Below are 20,301 nucleotides of genomic sequence, written 5' to 3' on the forward strand. Positions count from 1 at the left end.
AAAATCCAGACCAGCCTCCAAGTAGATCAATAAAGACAGCGTTCGGTTCAGTGGGGCCAGTGAGTGAGCCAATAGGATCAAAAATGCCAGAAACACTTTTTTTTTTTTTATGTTTATTTTTGGGAGAGAGAGGGACAGAGCATGAGTGGGGAAGGGGCAGAGAGAGACGGAGACCTAGAATCCAAAGCAGGCTCCAGGCTCCAAGCTGTCGCCACAGAGCCCCACACAGGGCTGGAACTGAGGAATGGCGAGATCATGACCTGAGCCGAAGTCGGACGCTTAACCAACTGAGCCATCCAGGCGCCCCTAAAGTGTATTTCTGTTTTTTTTTTTTTTAAGTTTTATTTATTTATTTTGAGAGAGAGAGAGAGAGCAAGCACACAGGGGAGGAGCAGAGAGACAGGGAGAGAGAATCCCAAGCAGGCTCCACACTGTCAGTGCTGAGCCCAAGGTGGGGCTCGATCCCATGACCTTGGGTTTATGACCTGAGCTGAAATCAAGAGTCAGACGCTGAACTTACTGAGCCACCCAGGTGCCCCTAGAACGTATTTCTTAATCAGACCCTCTCTCATAAGCCCCGTCCTATCCCAGCCGTAGCTAATGGGCCTGTGCAGAGACATGCTGCCTCCCCAGATCCCTCCCGCCTGCTGCAAAGATTGAAGGAAGTCCCACCAAAGGTCAAGGATGCAGGGATGGCTTGACGCTTCCTGAGCCCTGTCACCTGATGTTAACTAGGCTGCCGTGTGATTTCCATTAGGCCCTAACCACGTGAGCGGGGAGGAGGGCAGCAGAAAATGTCCTGGAGCCCAAGGTGGAAAATAGGGGGTTGGAGTCCCAGCTCTGCCCAACTTTGGCAAATCACAGGCAGCCTTTGTGAGCCTCAGTCTTTCATCTGTAAAGTGGGGATAATGATACCTTGCCCTGCCGGCTTCACAGGGCTGACATGAAGGTCCGACACGAGACACGCCGTGTAAACTGCAGCTCGACCTTTAATCATGAAGAATCACGTGGGTGACCCCTCGGCGCACCCTCTGCCCGGGGACCTGCTGGACCTCCTCCCTGTCTTGGGGGCACGCGTGCATTCCTGTGCGCTGTCGCGGTCAGGGGCAAGTTCGCTAGTCCTCCCTGAAGAATGGCCGTCTTTCTTGTCATGTGGCAACAGCAGCTGGCAGAGGGCAGAGGAGGCCGGGGCTGGGAGAGAGGGCCTGGCTGGGTCGAATACCCCACGAGGGACGTCTCACCACGGGCTCGTAACTGTAACAGTGTTCTGCAATAGAAGACTCGGAATGGTAAACATTTGGCGAGAACTAAAGACAACAGACAGAGCCCCCCGAGGGGTGGAAGAGGCAACTAGTAACGCCAAGGAAAAGAAGGGTTCTTCAAGGGGAAAAAAATGCAATCAAAGCACACTGTTTGTCTCTGTAGTTGACAACAGCTACGTGGTCAAAAGGTCAAGGTCGATGATTGGCGTATGGCAAGACTGTATGGAGACAGAGAGAGTGGGCAGGTGGGGGGCGACGGTGGTAAAGAGACTCTCCCCTGGGCAGGAAGCCGATGTTTACAGTAGATGAATCAGGCGGGGAGGCTCCTGGCTTGGCTCCGTCCGTGGAGCCCGAGACTCTTATCTCGGGGCCGGTGAGTTCAAGCCCCCAGGTTGGGTGCAGAGATTACTTAAAAACTAAAATCTTTAAAAAATCCCAAAAAACAAATACAGTAGGTGAATCAGGAAATAGAAGTGCATATGGAAACATGGAACCCTGGGGAAAAACACAGCTGAAGGGGTTAAAAGTGATTGCTTCCGGAGACCGGGAGCAGGGCAGGGCAGAGGCTGTGGTTTTTCATCACACGCCTTTGATCCTATTATCTTTTGTGTTTTTTTTTTTTTCCTTGTCATCACCTGTATTATATAGATCAAAACATATTTTTTGAGAAGTTCTGCAAGTGCTAAGACTTTGATTTCTAGACTGGGACTTGAAAAGCTCACCCATACAGCCTCCCACCTTTCGGAGCGTCCCGATCAGTGGCTGGAGAATCCGCCAAAAGGAAGTACGCCGTGGCCTGCCCTCCTGCCTGGTGAAAGCCATGCTGGCACGTGGCAGAGGCTACTGGAAAATGTTTGTGGACAATGGAAACCTGTCCCCCGTCCTCCGAGGGGTCTCCCACTGAGCTCACAAGGGCACCTGGAGTGGGGGCCAGGACACCCTCCAGACCTGACCTTGCTCCTGCTTCCCTGTGGGATCGGAGCAAGCCATGGCCTCCGTTCCTGGTCTCAGTTCCTGACTCTGGGCAATCAGGGCTTTGAGTTTTCTGAGAACATTCACAGTTACACATTTTTAGAACTACAAACGATAGCAGATAGCTTTCCGTGCACTGGGCACAGCCATGAACAGATAGATAATAGATAGATAGATAGATAGGTAATAAACAAGTGAACAAAATGAGGTACCCTGAGGCCGTGAAAGTCCTCGGAAGAAAATGAATGGGGGGACAGGATAGACAGTACCAGAGGGGGCATAGGTGCTCATCGGGTGATCTGGGAGCTTCTCTGAGGGTGGGCTGTGGGAATTGAGACCTAGACAATGCGAGGGAGAGCCAGCTGAGGGTGGAAAGGAGGGTGTCCTCCAGGGAACTCTCCTCCAGAAAAATGAGACCAGGCCAGCCCGCTAGAGCACTGAAGGCCGCAAGAATAGGGAAAGCAAGAGGCATCGGCATTCAGTAGGGCATTTTTTGGAGGGAAAATAAATCTCTTTGAATGGCAAGGATAAATTCAGTGCCACCTTGGGTTTGGTGGGCTGGCCTTCATGCAGCCCCCAGCCCCGGGGGGGTATGTCTGTCCTTCAGTATCTCCAGAGAGGGTGCACGGAGACCCCGTGCTGGGGTGAAAGATGGGTGTGTGTCACGAGGAGAGCACCGCTGGGAAGGGAGGGCCCAGGGGATGCCAGAGGCTGGTCTGTGCTGGCCAGAATTACACTCCCCGGGGAACTAAGGGTGGTAATAAGTCAAAGACGTGGCATCGAGGCTTCTGCGCCCACACGGGACTCTGCACAGCTGTGGGTCCAGTAGGTCAACTTTGAAGATGGAGTATGGCACAGCACTAAGTGTCCAGTATGGTCAACTGAGCAAAAAAAGTTAACAGTAAAATCCACTACCTGCACGTACCCTTTGACGCAGCACCCCCACTTCTAGGACTCCGCGGAGAGCAGCGTAAGGGGGCGCCCGGCTGGCTCAGTTGGTGGAGACTGCACCCCTGCATCTCAGGGTTGAGTGAGCCCCACACCGGGTATAGAGATCGCTTAAAAATAAAATATTAAGAAGAAAAGGAAATAAGTGTAAGGATATCTCTGGGCAGTCCGGCGTGAAATAGCAGGACGTCCGGAAAGGACCTGAATGGCCATCAGCAAGGAACCAGTTGAGCAGACTGGCTGCAGCCACACAGCCCAACACCAGGCGGCCATGCCAACGACGAGGTGGAATCCTGCGCGCCCGAAGAGAATGATTAGTGGTGGGGAAAACTAGGCTGGAGAATGGACTCCCGACTCCACACCCAGCTCCCCTCTCGGTGAAGGGAAAGTGGGGCTCGAGGGGAGCAGACACTCCCGCTCCCCTGGGTAGGGAGGAGGTGTGCAGAAGAGCAAAGCACCACGCAGCGCGCCCTGAGCTCCACCAATCCAGAAGGTGGGCGCTGGATGCCCCCTCCAATCAGGAGCGGAGGAGCGGGTGAGGGGCGGAGCAGGAGGCCGGAAGTGTCATCCAGGTGCAACTCCCTCCACACGGAAACCGGAAGAGTGTGCAATAAGTGTTCCCACATAACTATTTCTGGAAGGACACAGAGGAAAATGGGAAGAGGGGTTCCCTGAAGGAGAGGAAGTAGGAGCCTGGCCTCAGAGATAGTGGTAAAGGGACCCTTGATGTAAAGGTGCAGGAGTGAAGGGCCCTTCTTTAAAGGTTCCTGGGATCTCTCCTACTTATGAATGGTTTCTTCCAAAGCCTGTGGTGAGGTCACTTGCCGTGTGTCAGGTCCACAAGTTCTTTTTGTCCCATTTTGCTTTTATGGGAGATCCAGGCGTCATCGTGGGGGAGCACTAAGTAGGTTGCATTTACTTCTCTATTCCCTAATTTTCCTGGACACCTAACAGTTCAAACCAATCTGTAGCCACCCTTGTTTGCCCCTAGATCTTTGTCTTACACTGGACTCAAGACATTTTGTAAAAACTTAGCGTCTTCTCTGCGGGAGCTCCTTCATAATGTCCGGAATTCCAACCGAACTCACTCCCAAGTGTTAAAGCAGTGCCTTCCAGACATTAGGCGTTCTAGAACCACCCTCAGGCTTTTTGCCAACACTGAAGACCTCCCGTCCTTTTATTTACATAATATTTTTCTGAAATGATTCACTTTTGAAACTTCAGATTTGTTTTGGGGCGCCTGGGTGGCTCAGTCAGTTAAGCTTCTGACTCTGGGGATGGGCTCAGGTCACCATCTCACAGCCCATGGGATAAAACCCTGCCTCAGGCTCCATGCTGATGGTGCGGAGCCTGCTTGAGGTTCTCTCTCGCTCCCTCTCTGCTTCTCTCTCTCTCTCTCCCTGTCTCTCAAACTTTTTTTTAAAAACTTCAAATTTGTTTTAAAAGGGTATTTCATATTACTACTGTAAGTAGTGTTACTTATGAAAAGAACCTTTTAAATTCTTAAATTCTGGCTACACTCTGTGACCTACCCAAAGTTCTGCTTATTCTTTTTGTTTTAGTTATGTGTCCATATGCTTTTGTGTCATCTGAACTGGATAATATATTAAGTCCATTATCCCCTGGCATTTATGGCCCTGCCTGATTAGGTTGGCTTTTTGGTAAGGGTCAGAAACACATCTGTTTGGAGGCAGCCTACGATGGTGGCTAAAAATGATGCAGGCGTAAACAAAGGAGTATTTGTCCTTTTAACAAGAATTGGAAGAATTTCTGAGCTGGTTCGCGGATTCTTCCCGAGCGATGATGCGCAGAATCGCCGCTGGGACCGCGCAGGCCGAACTCTGGAGCCGCGGCTCCTGGCTCATTGTTAGGGAGTCCTAGGTCTTGGGGAGTCCCCCCGTGTGAGCCCACGAGCCTCTGCCCCCCATGAGGGAATGATGAGTCCCGTGAGTGAGAGAGCATGGTCAGAAAAGACAAGCCCCCGGGTACGAATGCCTTTGGTGCTTTTGAGCAGCTCTCCAGTATCACTTTGATCCACTTGCTACAACCCTAGCTCTTCGGCAAGAGTTCCAATTTCACTTTGCTGTCGCTTCCTATGGTGCAGTAGGCAGACTGTCCAGCCAGAGTAAAAAGTTTAGCCTGAGATCTCAGTGGTTTAACATCCAAAGGCTTCTTCGTCAATCACAGTATCTGTCCAGAGCGTGAGGCTTCAACGAGTGGTGCCTGCACCATCCCGGCCACTTCATGGGGGAGGGATGTGGGAGGACGCACACCGCCTCTTCAGCCTGGAAATGCGCGCCAGGGTTGCTTACAGCCCATTGGCCAGAGTTAGTCACAAGGCTCCAACCTAACTGCAAAGGAGGCTGGGAAATGTAGTCCTGTCAGGCCCAGAGGAAAATGAATCCGTTGCAGCTGTCTACCATCCACCATGTTTCCATTTTGTGGTTAGATGTCGTTCACATAGGGATGGGTGTTAAGAGGAGGGGTGTTTGGGGATTAATTTTATAAATGGTCAGATCGTTAGGAAATATGTTCGCGTTGGGATCACTTTGGCTCTGTTAAGCACCATTGCTGTGATCATGAATACTCAGACCTCCAGCTTCCTGGGAGCTATGAGCCTCCCAGGGCATTGCCACCATTGCCTGGTGGGTGGGGGATCAGGGAACAGCATTTTGGCACACATAGAGCCCAAGGGATATTTGGCATTTGGATGCAACACGGATCAGCTCCTCATGCCAGACTTAAGTCTATACAGGGAAGGAAAGATGAGAGAAGAGCTGGGTTTTTTTGTTTTTTTTTTTTTACTTTTTAATGTTTATTTATTTTTGAGAGAGAGAGAGAGCACAGGCAGGGGAGGGGCGGAGAGAGAGGGAGACACAGAATCCAAAGCAGGCTCTGGGCTCTGAGCTGTCAGCACAGAGCCCGACGCAGGGCTCAAACTCACAAACCACGAGATCACGACCTGAGCCGAAGGCAGACACTTAACCTAGTGAGCCAGCCAGGCACCCTGAGAAGAGCTGTTTTTGATTTGCTAAAACCCCCACTAAAAACTGCCTATTTTTTGCTTAATTTTGCTCTGCCATTGACACGTGTATTTCTCTCTCTCTCTCGCCCCCTTTAGCATCTCTCTCTCTTTCTCTGGACTTTAAACACAACCCCTCGCCCCACCGTGCCCTGTGAAAATGTTGGTGCTCCTGGCTTTCATCATCGTCTTCCACATCACCTCTGCAGCGTTGCTGTTCATCGCCACCATTGACAATGTAAGTTCCCTTTCTTTCCGACCGTCCCAGAGCCCCCGGATCCTACAGTTTGTAGAAGCAGGATTGAGAACTTGCCCAAGGCGATTAGGATACTGGATTGTCCTCCCCCGTGGGACATGCCCCTCTCAGCTCAGGCCTCGCTCGGGACTCGGCCAAGTGTGGAGGTTCAGAGCATCTCATGGTTAGGTCTGGGTGCACAGGCACCTGGATCTTCTTGTCCCTGATCCCCCCACATGCCTGGTGTGATGCCTTGGGTGTAGGAAGCTCTTTCCTTGAATTCACTTGAATTCATCCCTCCTCTGGGTAAATTTCTTAACCTCCACACTGTGCCATTCCGGGGCCGGACCATTCTTTGCTGTGGGGCCGTCCTGTGTCATGTATGGTACTTAGCAGTATCTTTGGTCTCCACCCACTAGATGCCATTTTGTGACAACCAAAAACGTCCTCGGACATTGCCAAATGTCCCCAGGCGGGCAAAACCACCCTCAGTGGAGGCCCACTGCCCTAGATCCCCCAGGTGACCCATCCCAGGTGATTTCTGCCCCTCCTGCCTTTAACACCTTACAAGTCAGGAACCCTGTTGCTAGACACCCCCAGTCATGCCTTCCCTGGCAGAGCTCACGCTTGGAACTTTCCTGCTGCCCGTGCTCCCGGAAACATTGAACTCTTACTTTCTTTTTTTTTTTTTTTTGTAATTTTTTTTTTCAACGTTTATTTATTTTTGGGACAGAGAGAGACAGAGCATGAATGGGGGAGGGGCAGAGAGAGAGGGAGACACAGAATCAGAAACAGGCTCCAGGCTCTGAGCCATCAGCCCAGAGCCTGACGCGGGGCTCGAACTCACGGACCGCGAGATCATGACCTGGCTGAAGTCGGACGCTTAACCGACTGCGCCACCCAGGCGCCCCTGAACTCTTACTTTCATATCCAGCCTGCGGTCGTATAGCAGGGATGCGTTTGAGAAACAACCCATTGGTAAAGACTAATAGGTCTCCTAGCAGGAAATGAAGCTTGGTACCAGAGGTCCTCCTGGCCCACACTTAGCCCCACGGACCTGGCTTCAATCCTGATCGTTTTAAACTTAGAAGCATTTAGAGTCAGAAACACAGCTCAGCAAGCCACGGGTGCGCCTTCCGTGTGGCCACCAATGCTACCGACATTGAGGACTCCTGTTGATTGATCATCATATAGGAACCTAGATTATCACACCGCCTGCTCCTTAGCACTCACCCTGGCCAGGTCCTGCGCTAGGCCCTTATACATGCACCCACCCATTTGGTCCTCACCTCAAGCCTACGAGACAGGTCCTCTTCTGACACGGTTTTATGATGAGGGAGCTGGGCCTCCGGGCAGTTGGAGACCTGTGCTCAGCTCACCGGCAGTCAGTGGCGGGACCGGGATTGGAGCCCTTCCTGACCCTGGATCCTGGAAGGGAGGTGATTGCAGTGATCAGTCTGGGTTCCAGAAGGGTCTCGAGGAGTTGCTCTGCGGGGCCAGGGCAGAGATCACAGTGATGCTGTGGCTTAAATGGTTTGGGCCTCTGTGACCTAAATGGTAGCGAGTGTTCTTTTAGAATCCCCTTTCTCTGTGCTTTGCAACTTCCCCTTTGAGATCCCGAAAGGGTCGCAGACGTCATGAGAGGGATGGACAGACCTGAGGGGCAGAAGAGCCCTCAGCCACAGCACCAGCTAGTCCTTTGGGGCACCGTGGGTATTTGTAGTGCCCTGGCACTTACCAGGAAGACACGGACAGGCTTTTTTTGGCCAGTTGGTAAGTCACGGTGTTCATTATGAGTTAGGAATTACTCTTGGCATGTAGCTGGCACATGGGAGCTCGGTGAATGTTTGATGACTGGACAGAGAGGAGAGGGGGGATTCCAGTCTTTGGATGGATAGAAGACAGAAGAAGGGCCCACTGGGGGCGGGGAGCTGTAGAAGGCACAGAGAGGAAGAGAGCATTTGGACCGAAAGCAGAATTTGGCCTGCTCGTCTCCTCCACAACAGCCTTTGCCCCTGGATTTCAGCCTTTCTGGCTGCCCCCTGACGTCGCCCCTGCAGTTCGTGTGGATTTGCCACTATGAGCTCTTGTTATTGCCACATGAGCCTCATTTGCTGCTGAAAAGCAGCCCAAGAGCACGGACCTCGCTTGGGAGCCTGTCGGACGTGCAGAATCCCAGCCCCACCCCAGAACTCTCAAATCAGAATCTGCAGTTTTCTAATTTTTTTTAAACTTTTACTTATTTTTTCGAGAGAAAGAGCGTGAGCACAGGAGGGACACAGAGAGAGGGAGACCCAAAATCCGAAGCAGGTTCCAGGCTCTGAGCTGTCAGCACGGAGCCCGACGGGCTGGAACCCACGAACTGTGAGATCATGACCTGAGCCGAAGTCGGACACTCAACCCACTGAGCCACTCAGGCGCCCCCAGAATCTGCATTTTAACCCGATTCCCAGGGGCCCCACATGCACCCTGCAGACTGAGAAGCCCTGGTCCCGTCCCGAATATTTATTTCCCGTTGTGCCTCGCACCTGGGTAGAAGTCAATGCTTTCGTGATTAACCGACCGCCCTCCCCTGTGTTTCTGCTTTGTGTTCCAGGCCTGGTGGGTAGGAGAAGAGTTTTTTGCAGACGTCTGGAGAGTGTGCGTCAACAACACAAATTGTACAGAAATCGATGCCAGCTATAAGGGTGAGTGCGAAGCCGATACAGAAACACCGTGCGAGAAAGGAACGCTCAGGCGGAGGGCTCCCCTGTTCGCTGCTTTCATACCCCCTCCTGCGCTCTTGGGGTACTTGGAAGGGGCTGGCCCAGTGCTCCGTGCAGGCCGGAAACAGGAGGGGTGTGCAGAAACCAGCTAAGCCGCCTCCCCTCCGCCGCCCCGGTTCTTGGCCCATCAGAGCTTCTGTTTCTCGCGAGGTGTCAGGCCACTTTTCCCGGTTTGGGCACAGCCACCCTCTCCCCTGTCCTCACAAGGCGGAGAGCCGAGAGCCCAGAGCCCAGCAAGCTGCCGGGTGTCTTCAGGAGGGCATCCTGCTCAGGAGGGCTCCGCCCTCACGGCCCGATTCCCTCCTAGAGGTCCCACGTCCGAACGCCATCCCATCGGGGGTTAGGATTTCAATAGAGGAGTTTGGAGGAGGCATAGTCAGCCCACGGCAGCCCCAGATTGCACCATCCCTGGTTCACCCCGAACCGTGAGATCGTGACCTGAGCCGAAGTCAGACGCTCAACCAACTGAGCCACCCAGGTGCCCCCTGGATTTTTATGCTTCATGGAGCTGTAATTTACGAATCAGAAACTGCATACTTCTTAAGGGCTCAGTTCAAAGAGTTTTCCCAATGCTATATACGCCCGTGCAAGAGAGAGAACTTTCCCATCACCCTAGAAAGTTCCCTTGGGCCCCTTTCCACTCGTTTCCCGCCAGCCCCGTCCCGAGGGCAACCACTTCTGACTTGTGTCACTAGAGTTCCCTCTGCCTGTTGGGACTTGATACAAATGGAGTTGTACAGTGTGTATTCGTGGGCGGGGGGCGGGGGGCGGGCTTCTTTCCTCACCGCGAGGAATGGGGTGAGGGCCTGGGTGCTCTTTGGATGGCACTCCTGATGTACAGCCAAGAGGGACCGTGAGCCACTGCTCTAAGCATTTCATTAGATACTTCCAGATTGGGGCGCCCGGGTGGCTCCGTCAGTTAAGCATCCGACTTCAGCTCAGGCCCTGATCTCACAGTTTATGGGTTCAAGCCCGGCCACGGGCTCTTTGCCGTCGGCATGGAGCCTGCTTGGGTTCCTCTGTCTCCTTCTCTCTCTGCCCTTCCCTGACTTGTTCTTTCTCTCGAAGGAAATAAACTTAAAAAAAAAAAAAAGTACTTACAAATTATGCTTTCCTCCAGTCAGTTCCAGGCAAAATTGGGGAAAAAGAAGAAGGTTTGTCGTTAGGTTTTCCCGTGCAACTTTGGCCACCGTCCCCTCACCCGTGTTAGCTGCATCCTGGCGATGACGTTCGGCCCTTAGGCGGGACTCCCTGCTTGCAGCGCCCCCTAAAATCCTTACATGGATGGATTCCTTCTGCTTGCCCTGCCTGAAGGCGGGGGGTGGGGGGGAAGCTGGGAACCACGCAGGTGGCTCCAGCCCGTGCCCTTGACCCCTTGTCTACACTGGCAGTGTGCAGCTTCCGCTGTGTCCTTCCGTGCGATGCCCTCTATCCAAGCCCAGCTCTTCTCTCTGCTGGGACTTCCTTCTGCCGAGCCTGGCTCTCCAAGGCTGATCCGAGAACCCTCCCTTTCTCTTCTCCTAAGTAGCGGTCGTAAGGCTGATTCCCTTATAGTTAGGGGGTATTCAGTAGTCAGTTCTCAGAGCACTTTCTGAAGGTCCCTTGGGCCCGGGAGCCCCACGTCCCCAAGAATCCCTCTGGAGGCCTGTGATCCTGGCCCGTGCATCCTGACCTCTCGAACCAGAACCTGCCAGGTTGGAACCTGAGGGTTTGTACTTAAAAAACAAATTGGGGCGCCTGGGTGGCGCAGTCGGTTAAGCGTCCGACTTCAGCCAGGTCACGATCTCGCGGTCCGTGAGTTCGAGCCCCGCGTCGGGCTCTGGGCTGATGGCTCGGAGCCTGGAGCCTGTTTCCGATTCTGTGTCTCCCTCTCTCTCTGCCCCTCCCCCGTTCATGCTCTGTCTCTCTCTGTCCCAAAAATAAATAAAAACGTTGGGAAAAAAAAATTTTTTTTTAAATAAAAAAAAAAAACAAAAAACAAAAAAAACAAATTCCCCAGCCACGAGGCGTGCATTTCGGGGCAATACCCGGACCAAGAGGAAAAACACAACAGGTGGTTCTTGCTCCGTTTTCCAGATAAGGACGTCGGGGATCATGTGGCCAGTGCACAGATGGACACTGAGGGGGAGGGGATGCTGGGGGGACACCTGGCCGCTCTTGTGCTCGTAGTGTGCAAATGTCCGTTTACCTCTTGTCGTCCTCACTCGGGAGCTGTCACTGTCACTGTGGCCCCGGGGGTCTGCGGTCCTCGGTCACGCTCTCTCACCCTCTGCCCGCAGATTATTCCACGGTGCAGGCGGTCCAGGCCACCATGATCCTGTCCACCATTCTCTGCTGTATCGCCTTCCTGATCTTCGTGCTGCAGCTCTTTCGCCTCAAGCAGGGAGAGAGGTTCGTGTTAACCTCCATCATCCAGCTCATGGCATGTGAGTAGAGTGACGGGCTTCCTGGAGTAAGCGCTCCCCTCCCGGGAGCTCCCCTCCCTACTGCCCCACGACCAGGAGCCAGGAGCGGCGGCAGGTGAGGTCTCAGAAAGGAGAAGCCGGCCGCCACGCTGCGGCGGAAGCTTCTGTACGTGAGAGTCTGGGATTTAGTTGGAGGGTCAGGGCAGGCGCCCCCAGGACATGAAGTCTGAGCTGGGATCTGTAGGATAAGTAGGAGTTGGCATCTAGAACGTGCTGTCTTGATACTGAGGGGAGAGGCAGAGGTTCCCCCAGGGAAGATGCCACTAATGTCTGTGCGTGCTGGTGATTCGGTCAGGATGGCTTTTGGCTTCAAGTAAGAGAGAAATCCAACAAACAAGGGCTTCAGCCACAAAGACCTTTACTTTTTTTATATGACAAAGAGCTTGAAGGTGGAAGGAGCCATTGTTGGCCTGGCAGCTCAGCAGCGTCAAGAGCTTCCACTCGGTTCTTCGACGCTTTTCATTTTCAGAGTGTCAGCGATGGCTTCCTCACGGCCCCCAGAAGGCTGCTGTAGCTCCAGACATTCATCCTAACCTCACAGTATCTAAAGCAGTAACAGGGGAAAGTACAGCAACAGAAGACGCATTCTCCTCCCTATCTGTCTCTTTGCGGGGAGTACTGTTTTTCACCGAAGGCTTTTTCTGCGGCCAGAACTGGGGCACATATGGATCCAAAAAGTATAGCAAGTAAACAGGAACAGGACTGCTGGGTGGGGGAGGGGAGGGGGAGATGGTTGGCAAACGGTGGTCCACGGGCCAGATCTGGCTCACTGCCTGTTTTTTTCTTTTTTAATCTTTTTTAAATGCTCATTTATTTTTGAGAGAGAAAGAGAGAGTGTGTGAGCGGGGGGAGAGGCAGAGAGAGAGGGAGACCCAGAATCTGAAACAGACTCCAGGCTCTGAGCTGTCAGCACAGAGCCCGACGCGGGGCTGGAACTCACGAGCAGGGAGATCATGACCTGAGCCGAAGTCGGCCGCCCAGCCGACTGAGCCACCCAGGCGCCCCTCGCTGCCTGTTTTTATAAATAACATTCTAGGGGCGCCTGGGTGGCTCAGTCGGTTGAGCGGCCGACTTCGGCTCAGGTCACAATCTCGCGGTCCGTGAGTTCGAGCCCCGCGTCGGGCTCTGTGCTGACAGCCTGGAGCCTGTTTCGGATTCTGTGTCTCCCTCTCTCTGACCCTCCCCCGTTCATGCTCTGTCTCTCCCTGTCTCAAAAATAAATAAACGTTAAAAAAAAATTTTTTTTAAATAACATTCTACTGGAACATAGCCCCGGCCACTCGCTTGCACAGTGTGGCTGCGTCCACGCTCCGGCGGCCAAGCCGAGTAGTTGCGACAGAGATCGTAAGTGGCATACGAACCCTAAACTCTTCGCTGTCTGGCTGACGCCCGGCTTACACCGGTTCTGACTCACCCTCCGGGCCGTGCCGACGGCCGCCCGAACAAAATCGGGTCCGGCTAGCAACAAGTGCGAAGTCAAGCGTTCACGGGGTAGGCGGCAATATTCTGCTGCAAAACATTAGCTGTGATCTTTCCAAAAGACCAAAAGTAACTACTCCCCAGTCATCGAAGCTTACGTGCGTCTTCTTCCCCAGCCGCGGTCCCCGCGGGGGGCTGGTGCACGCCGTGTCAGTGGTCCGTGATCTGTTTATTTGCTTTCTTTGGACAGGCCTGTGCGTTATGATAGCAGCTTCCATTTATACCGACCGGCGTGAAGACATCCACAAGAACAACGCGCAACTGTATTCGCTGACCGCGGACGGCAGATATGGCTACTCCTTCATCCTGGCGTGGGTGGCCTTTGCTTTCACCTTCATCAGCGGCCTCATGTACCTGATATTGAGGAAGCGCAAATAGGACACCCAGAGCTACGTGGCGTTTACTGCAGTACAGAATCCACATTCAGATAACCGTTTTGTATATAATCAATTGTGTGTGTGCGTGTGGTTTTTCTAGCAAACATATCGTTTCCTTTAAAAGCCAAAAAAAAAAAAAAAAAAAGAGAGAGAGAGAGAGAGAAGAGTTTTTGCATTCTTGAGATCAGAGAGAGAATAGACGATGAAGGCTGGAACCCAGAACTCCTGCCCGTCCAAAAGTCGCGAGACGACAAAGCCAAAAATCCAGCCATGCTCAAATCCAAACATGTTCAGTGGGATGTTTCTAGACCGTGGCGATGTGCTGTGGTGTGATGTGACGAGAGACCAAGAACGCCAGGTCTCGGGGGACGTCCTCCCCCCCAGGCTGGAGCCTCCCCGAGCACCCCCCTCCCCTCGGCCTCCCCTCCCCATTCTGTCTGTGCTGGTGTTGGAGGTGGGGTGAGGGGGGGTCCGGGTGAGGGATCGAGTCTCCTCAGATGTTTAGCCAAGTTCTATGCGAGAAACAGATGTGTATCCCCTGCTGTTCTGTCTGTATCCAGACCAGAGCCCAATGGTCCTGTGAGGGGCTGGGTCCAGAAAGTTCCACCCCCGTTTGCTGACGATGTCAGGTGCTTGCCTTAGGGAAGGTGAACTTTAAGGGGGGTCGGGCTGAGGCTCACCCTAAGGCGGAGAATCTCAGCGTGTGACCCCCGCAACCTAGGAAGGTGCAGACTGCCGGGGCCCCTCCCTGGACCTACAGAATCAGTGTCTTCAGGGACGGGGCCTGGCAACCTGCATTCCTAACAGGCTCCTCGCGTTGAAGCCGAGGACCACAGCCCCAGGGCCGGGTGAGCACAGCTGCCTCGTCACGAGACGTAAAGATCTTGTGGTGAGGTGCTGGCCGCCACCGGCCTCTGTTAGCTCTTGTCTCTTCCACAGCAGCTCACACGTGGGTCATCGTCCCAACTGTGCCCAAGCCAGTGTCCAGACAGCCCGATGGCCTAAAGGTGCTGCCTTCTTCCTCCTGTAAGTAGGAAAGCCTGTCCTGCCTTCCGAGGCCGGCCGGCCTCCGCTAACCCCCATTTCTAGAGCCTCAGCGGGCCCACCCGCCGTTCATTCATTCAGCAGCATAAATCATGGAATGCTTGGTACATGTCAGGCCCAGGGCCCGCCGAGTGGGGACAGTCTTCTCAGGGGCTCAGCGTCCACTGGAAAAGGCAGATTAAAAACTACTTAGGAAAACTAATCACGAACTATGACGAAGGCCGCAGAGAACACAACCCAGGTTCAAGAGAGAGAGGCCCTTGGGTAGGGGGGAGCCTGCTGTATGCCTGCCTGTTTTCAAATGCTCCTGGAGGCACTTAGACCGGCAGAAATATCACTCTGGTCTGCCACACAGAGTGCCTTTGTCGGGCGGTGGTGTCTCATTACACCCCAAGGACACTTTTGTGGAGGGTCCCAGGGTCCCGCCTGCAAAGGCAGCCGTGACAGGCTTCCGGATTGCCGTGGCTCCTGGACATCGGTGTGCACGGTGCCGCCTGGGGAACGTGCTTTGGTAGGGTCCGGGGGACGAGCCCGCCAGGTGCTTCCGAGGCTCTCCTGCAGAATAGGGCCGTGGGGAGTTTGTCTTTGGGGTGAAAGCACAGTGTGTGGCAGGTGACCCCAGGAAGTGCCTCCTGTAAGAAGTTCTTCGCCCCTCACGGTCTGTACCCTCTTGGATTTTGGGCATGCCGCCGGGGACATGTGCCTGGGGCCCCGCGTGGGACCCATCTGCCGCGTCTCCGTGCTGGCACTTTGACCTTCTGCTAAGTGGAGCGATGACTTGTCATAGCCTGGTTCCCGTGGAGCTGGAAGATGCCCAGGCATGGTCTTAGGGCCACCACGGACGCCAGTGCAGGATGGGCTTTTCTCTCCACCCACTCGCTCGTTTCTTCGTTCATTTTCAACAGCGCATTAAATGCTTACTATGTGCCGGGCACCGTGTGGGGCTCTCAAAACACAGGGCGAGCAAATTCATTTGAGGTAGGAACTCCCTCCTCGTGGAGAGGCCACCAGCACAGCGACAAAGGGACAGACACGGGGAAAAACTGTCACCTCTTGCTTCCATGGAAAACCCATTGTAAGAGTGTGGGCCATACCTCCCGGGGTTTGCAAGATGCTACATGAGCCTCAAGGAGGAAGGTGGGTCTGCGTGCCCCGGGGCTTTCTACCCAGGGGGCTTTTCTAGAATTTTCTAGCGGCCACAGTGGAAACAAACAAAAGTCTTAGAGCCCCAAATCTGGAAAGCCTGCTCCCCAGGCAGGGTGTGAATTTCCCTCCCCAAATTTGAGGGGTACGTGAGTGTCTGAAACGACCCCGTGGATTTTCCTGGCTGGTCACCCCTCCTGTGGAGCACGTTTGGTGTCCACATCCATCTGTGATGCTCCGGTTTTGTGAAACAGGAGAGGTGCTTCCTCCCCCGCGTGGTGTGATGTGTGACGTGCATCGGGAAAGTAAGGTGGTAGCAGGAGGAAGAAAATGCCCAACCTTCTTCGCCCTAGACAGAACCAGCCCTCACTCGGCGCTTAGGGTCAGTTATTCAAGGACAACCCCAATGAAGAAACTTAGCTGAGACATCCAGGAAGCAACGACTAGGACCAAACACATGACTCGTAACAACTGCATTTGAAGGGAGTGTAGTTTGCGCATTTTAGGACATTTTTATAAAGTACTGTAATTCTTTCGTGGAGGGGCTATGGATGGAGACAGATTAACTTGTTTTGTTATTTGCATTAAAATTCCTTTGGGTCTCTGTTCAGATGAGTTTGGAGGATTGATTTGTTGGTCCGAGTGGATGTATGTGTTCGTCGATGAACGCAGGAAAGTTGGGGGCCTCCCCCCCCCCCGATGCCGCCCCCCACATACTCTCTGCTGTAGTTGTGTGCCTGGGTGCATTCGTTCTTCAACAGAGCTCAAATCCTAGGATGCTCTGTACTTGCCGCTAAGGAAGACCTGCCCCCGAGCCTATACGTAGACGCACTCAGCACAGTAACTGGAAGATAGGAGTTGTGGCTTCCTTTAATGTCTGCCTGGACGAGAGATTGACTTGCTAATAGTTGAAAGGCTACTTACTATACAGTAGGTTAGACAGTTCTGTGTATTGAGGGACAGTGGTTTTGGGGGACAGTGTTACAGAAAGGCTTAGGGGCTGAATTTGAATCTTGGCTTGGGGACAAAATGGGACTTTAAGGTAGTTAGATCCTTTCTACTTAATGTGTCTTTAAAGTAGTCTATTTCCTATATTTTATATAATCTGAAACTGTACATGACAAATAAAGTTTGGAAGCAAACTGCCCAGAACAACAGACTCGAATGTTCCCAACCGTGCCAACCATCTAGCGGAGAAGGCTGCCATTTTGAGTGGCGGGGGCGCCATTTCATTTCCCGGCAAGATAATCCTGGGCAGTGTTTACAGCGAGCCATTGATATCTGACAGTTCGCCACAGGACAATTTCCACCACCCCCCCTTTGCCTGCAATGGAATCTGTTTCCCAGAAGAATAACATGCTTCTTCTGGGACCCCGTGCTGGAAGGCCCCACACTTGGTTAGCGATCCGCTCGCTAATGCCATCTTAAAATTCGTAATGATATTTGAGCAAACAGCCCCACTATTTCTGTTTGCAACGGTCCCTGGAAATTATGTAGCCAGTCCTGTTCTCCAGTTTGCTTAATAAATGCTTCTGCTTTAAAGGGTTTGGTCAAGGGGCGCCTGGGTGGCTCAGTCAGTTAAGCGTCGGACTTTGGCTCAGGTCATGATCTCATGGTTTGTGAGTTCGAGCCCCGCGTCGGGCTCTGTGCCGACAGCTCAGAGCCTGGAGCCTGCTTCGGATTCTGTGACTCTCCCTCTCTGCCCCTCCCCGATTTGTGTTCTGTCTCTTTCTCTCTCAAACATTAAAAAAAAGTTAAAGGGCTGGATTATGATGGAAGATCTTTTCAGCATACTCTGCTAAAAAATGAAAGTTCAGGCAGAAAGAAAGAAAGTATAGATACCTTGGTAGATAAGTAGATGGGTAGGTAGGGAGATACATGGGTAGATCAAAACACAGATGGGTAGATGATAGATGGATAGATTGACAGGCAGATAAAGAGATAGATGATAGATGAAGAGAGAGAGATCTTGAATTTTTACCTAAGGAATGCCAACAGTAGTAGTAACAATCTATCTGGGGAATCTACATCCCCTTGTCTCGACACAGGCGTTGCAAACTAAACCTCCAGGGGTTTCTATCTGTATTCTTTGTGCGTCTAGGGTTTTTGTTGGTTTCGTTTGGTTTTTGGTCCGTGTGGCAGGTAGCTGGTGGTCACCCCAGAGAACTCGGTTTTACGTATTTCTTCCATTTGGAAGAAAGCTTGTCATTCATTCATTCACCAAATTTCTGTGGCCTCCCACGATTTATCCTGGAGAATGCTCATGTGTGCTTCAGAAGAATGTGTATTCTGCTGCTGTTGGAGGGAATGTTCTGGAGATGTCTATCTGGCCCATTTGGCGTAAAGTGTAGTTCAAATCCAATGTTTCCTTATTGATTTTCTGCCTGGATGATCTATCCATTCCCAAAGGTGGGGCACTGAAATCTACTATTACTGTATTGCTGTCTGTTCTTCCCTTGGGACCTGTTAACATTGCTTTATTTATTTAGGTGCTCCGATCTTGGGTGCATTAATATTTATGACAAAGGACTCAATTCGTCACGAGGATATTGTAAATATTTTTTCACCAAGTATTTGTGTATGTATTATGGCATAAGCATTGTGCTGGTTGCCAGGTACATTATGATAAACTTAGTCCCTGCCCTGGTGTAGACTTAGTCCCAATTAAAAAGAAGGGGGGGGGTGGTGCCTGGGTGGCTCAGTCGGTTGAGCGTCCGACTTCAGCTCAGGTCATGATCTCACAGTTCATGGGTTCAAGCCCTGCATCGGGCTCTGTGCTGACAGCTCAGAGCCGGAGCCTGCTTCGGATTCTGTTTCTCCCTCTCTCTCTGACCCTCCCCTGCTCATGCTCTGTCTCTCAAAAATAAGTACACATTAAAAAACAATTATTTTAACTGCAAAGAGGAATACTTGACGGTACGTGAAAATTACATGCGATTCGCATTTCAGTGTCCACAAGTAAGATTTTATTGGAAGCCAGCCATGCCCATTTGTTCAGTTATGGTGCCAGCTGCCTTCACGCTACAGTGACGGCCACACTAAAGTGGGAGAGTTGTTGCAGAACGTGCCTGGCTCTAGTACTGTCTGGCCCGTTATAGAAAATATATGCCATCCTCTGGTCTGATCAGACAAGAAGGGAACTTCCTCCGCGTCTCTTTTGAGGAACAAGAGGAGTTTTCCCGGAGCCCTTTGGCAAACTCCTCCCGATGTCACTGGCCCGAGGATTCCACTTTTCATGCTTCACCTAAACACCAGTGGGGGGATTAAATTACCACGCTTAGTATTGACCTCTTAGCTGGGGATCACATTCCTTCAGTGAGGGATATACTTATGAACCACACTCTCAGAAAAGAGAAAGGAAGAGGCAAGGAAGTGTCTGTCCCGGTCTATCCTTTCGCTGCCCAACGTCCATGCACAACCTCAAAAGACTTTCTAAGATTCATGGGATGTACTAACCCCTTCCCAAGAGGTACACGCCCTGAAGCCAAAACCAGTTAGTACTTCCAGCTCCAGGGTTGTTTGGTGACTTTATTTATTTGAGAGAGAGAGGGTGCAAATGAGCGAGGGGCAGAGAGAGGGAGAGAGAGAGAAGCGGGGCTCACCCAAAGCCGTGTTTACCAAAGCCGGTCTCATGCTCACCCGACGCGGGGCTCAAACTCACGAGCCACGAGGTCATGAGCTGAGCCCGAGTCAGATGCTTAACCAACTGAGCCACCCAGGCGCCCCTTGGTGACGTTTATCATCCTCTTTATCAGGTCCGCACGTGGCTCCTGTGACTAAAGGCTAAGTCATATACGCCCAACGTACCCAATACGTAATGGGGGAAGACCTGTTCTGTAATAAGAGATGCCCTTTGGAAAATGGATCAGTAGAAAAGAGTTGATGCCCAGTGACCTAAGGGTCACGGTCCGTTGCGAATACCGAGAACTTCCCTGATGGGGAGCGACATCAGTGGTTGGTCAACCCATGGCCTTTGATTCCACTCAGTGGCACAAGCTGTATCCAAGATGGGCAGTGGGGAGGAGGGCCCCTACCTCCTTCCCGTGGGCATGAGGCCTGGTGTCTCAGAAGAGCCTTGGGCGGGGACAATCACAGATGGGGTTCCTTTGGCCGTGCAAGGCCAAGCCAGCCAGACATCTTCCCTGGCTCTTGGCTTGTTTCTACACAACAAGCTTTTATCATCACAAATTTTGACAGGAATCCTGGAGCTGGGTGGTTCTGCCTGACGATCTTTCACGAAGTGGGCCTCATCTCTGAGCCTGAGAAGTCCTGTCTCCTGGTCCCATCCCTCAGTCTCTTGAGGCAGTAACTTCAAGCTTTCATAATCCAAGCTATGTCCCTGGTCTTGTCTCTTTGTCTGGTGGAAAAAGCTAGGATCTGGGGTATCTTTTCTCGTCATCTCCTCCATTGCGCTTGGCTTTCCGCCTCCACACCACTGATCCGTAGTTTCGAGCAGGGCTTAACAGACCACTGGCTTGCTGGCCAAAGGCCTGCTTTTTTGTGGCCCAAGAGCTGAGAATGCTTTGTCGTTTTTGGAGAGTTGTAAAAAAAACATGTCAAGAAGTATATGCAGCAAAGACCTTGTGTGG

General features: G+C 52.4%; 1 protein-coding gene across 1 annotated transcript in view; it reads left to right on the top strand.

The window, feature by feature from the left end:
* Positions 1-13,574, top strand: part of EMP2 (epithelial membrane protein 2) — a 29,869-nt gene extending 16,295 nt beyond the window's left edge. The window contains exons 2-5 of the mRNA XM_047087095.1: positions 6,304-6,442; positions 9,036-9,126; positions 11,484-11,630; positions 13,339-13,574. Coding sequence (XP_046943051.1) covers positions 6,365-6,442; positions 9,036-9,126; positions 11,484-11,630; positions 13,339-13,526 — 504 coding nt within the window. The 5' untranslated portion in view covers positions 6,304-6,364 and the 3' untranslated portion in view covers positions 13,527-13,574. The remainder of the gene's footprint in view (positions 1-6,303; positions 6,443-9,035; positions 9,127-11,483; positions 11,631-13,338) is intronic.
* The last annotated feature ends 6,727 nt before the right edge of the window (positions 13,575-20,301 follow it).

Source organism: Lynx rufus, unplaced genomic scaffold (genome assembly GCF_022079265.1).
Source record: "Lynx rufus isolate CCGP_SWC_20201006 ecotype Redwood Valley unplaced genomic scaffold, mLynRuf1.p SCAF_23, whole genome shotgun sequence".
NCBI lineage: Eukaryota > Metazoa > Chordata > Mammalia > Carnivora > Felidae > Lynx > Lynx rufus.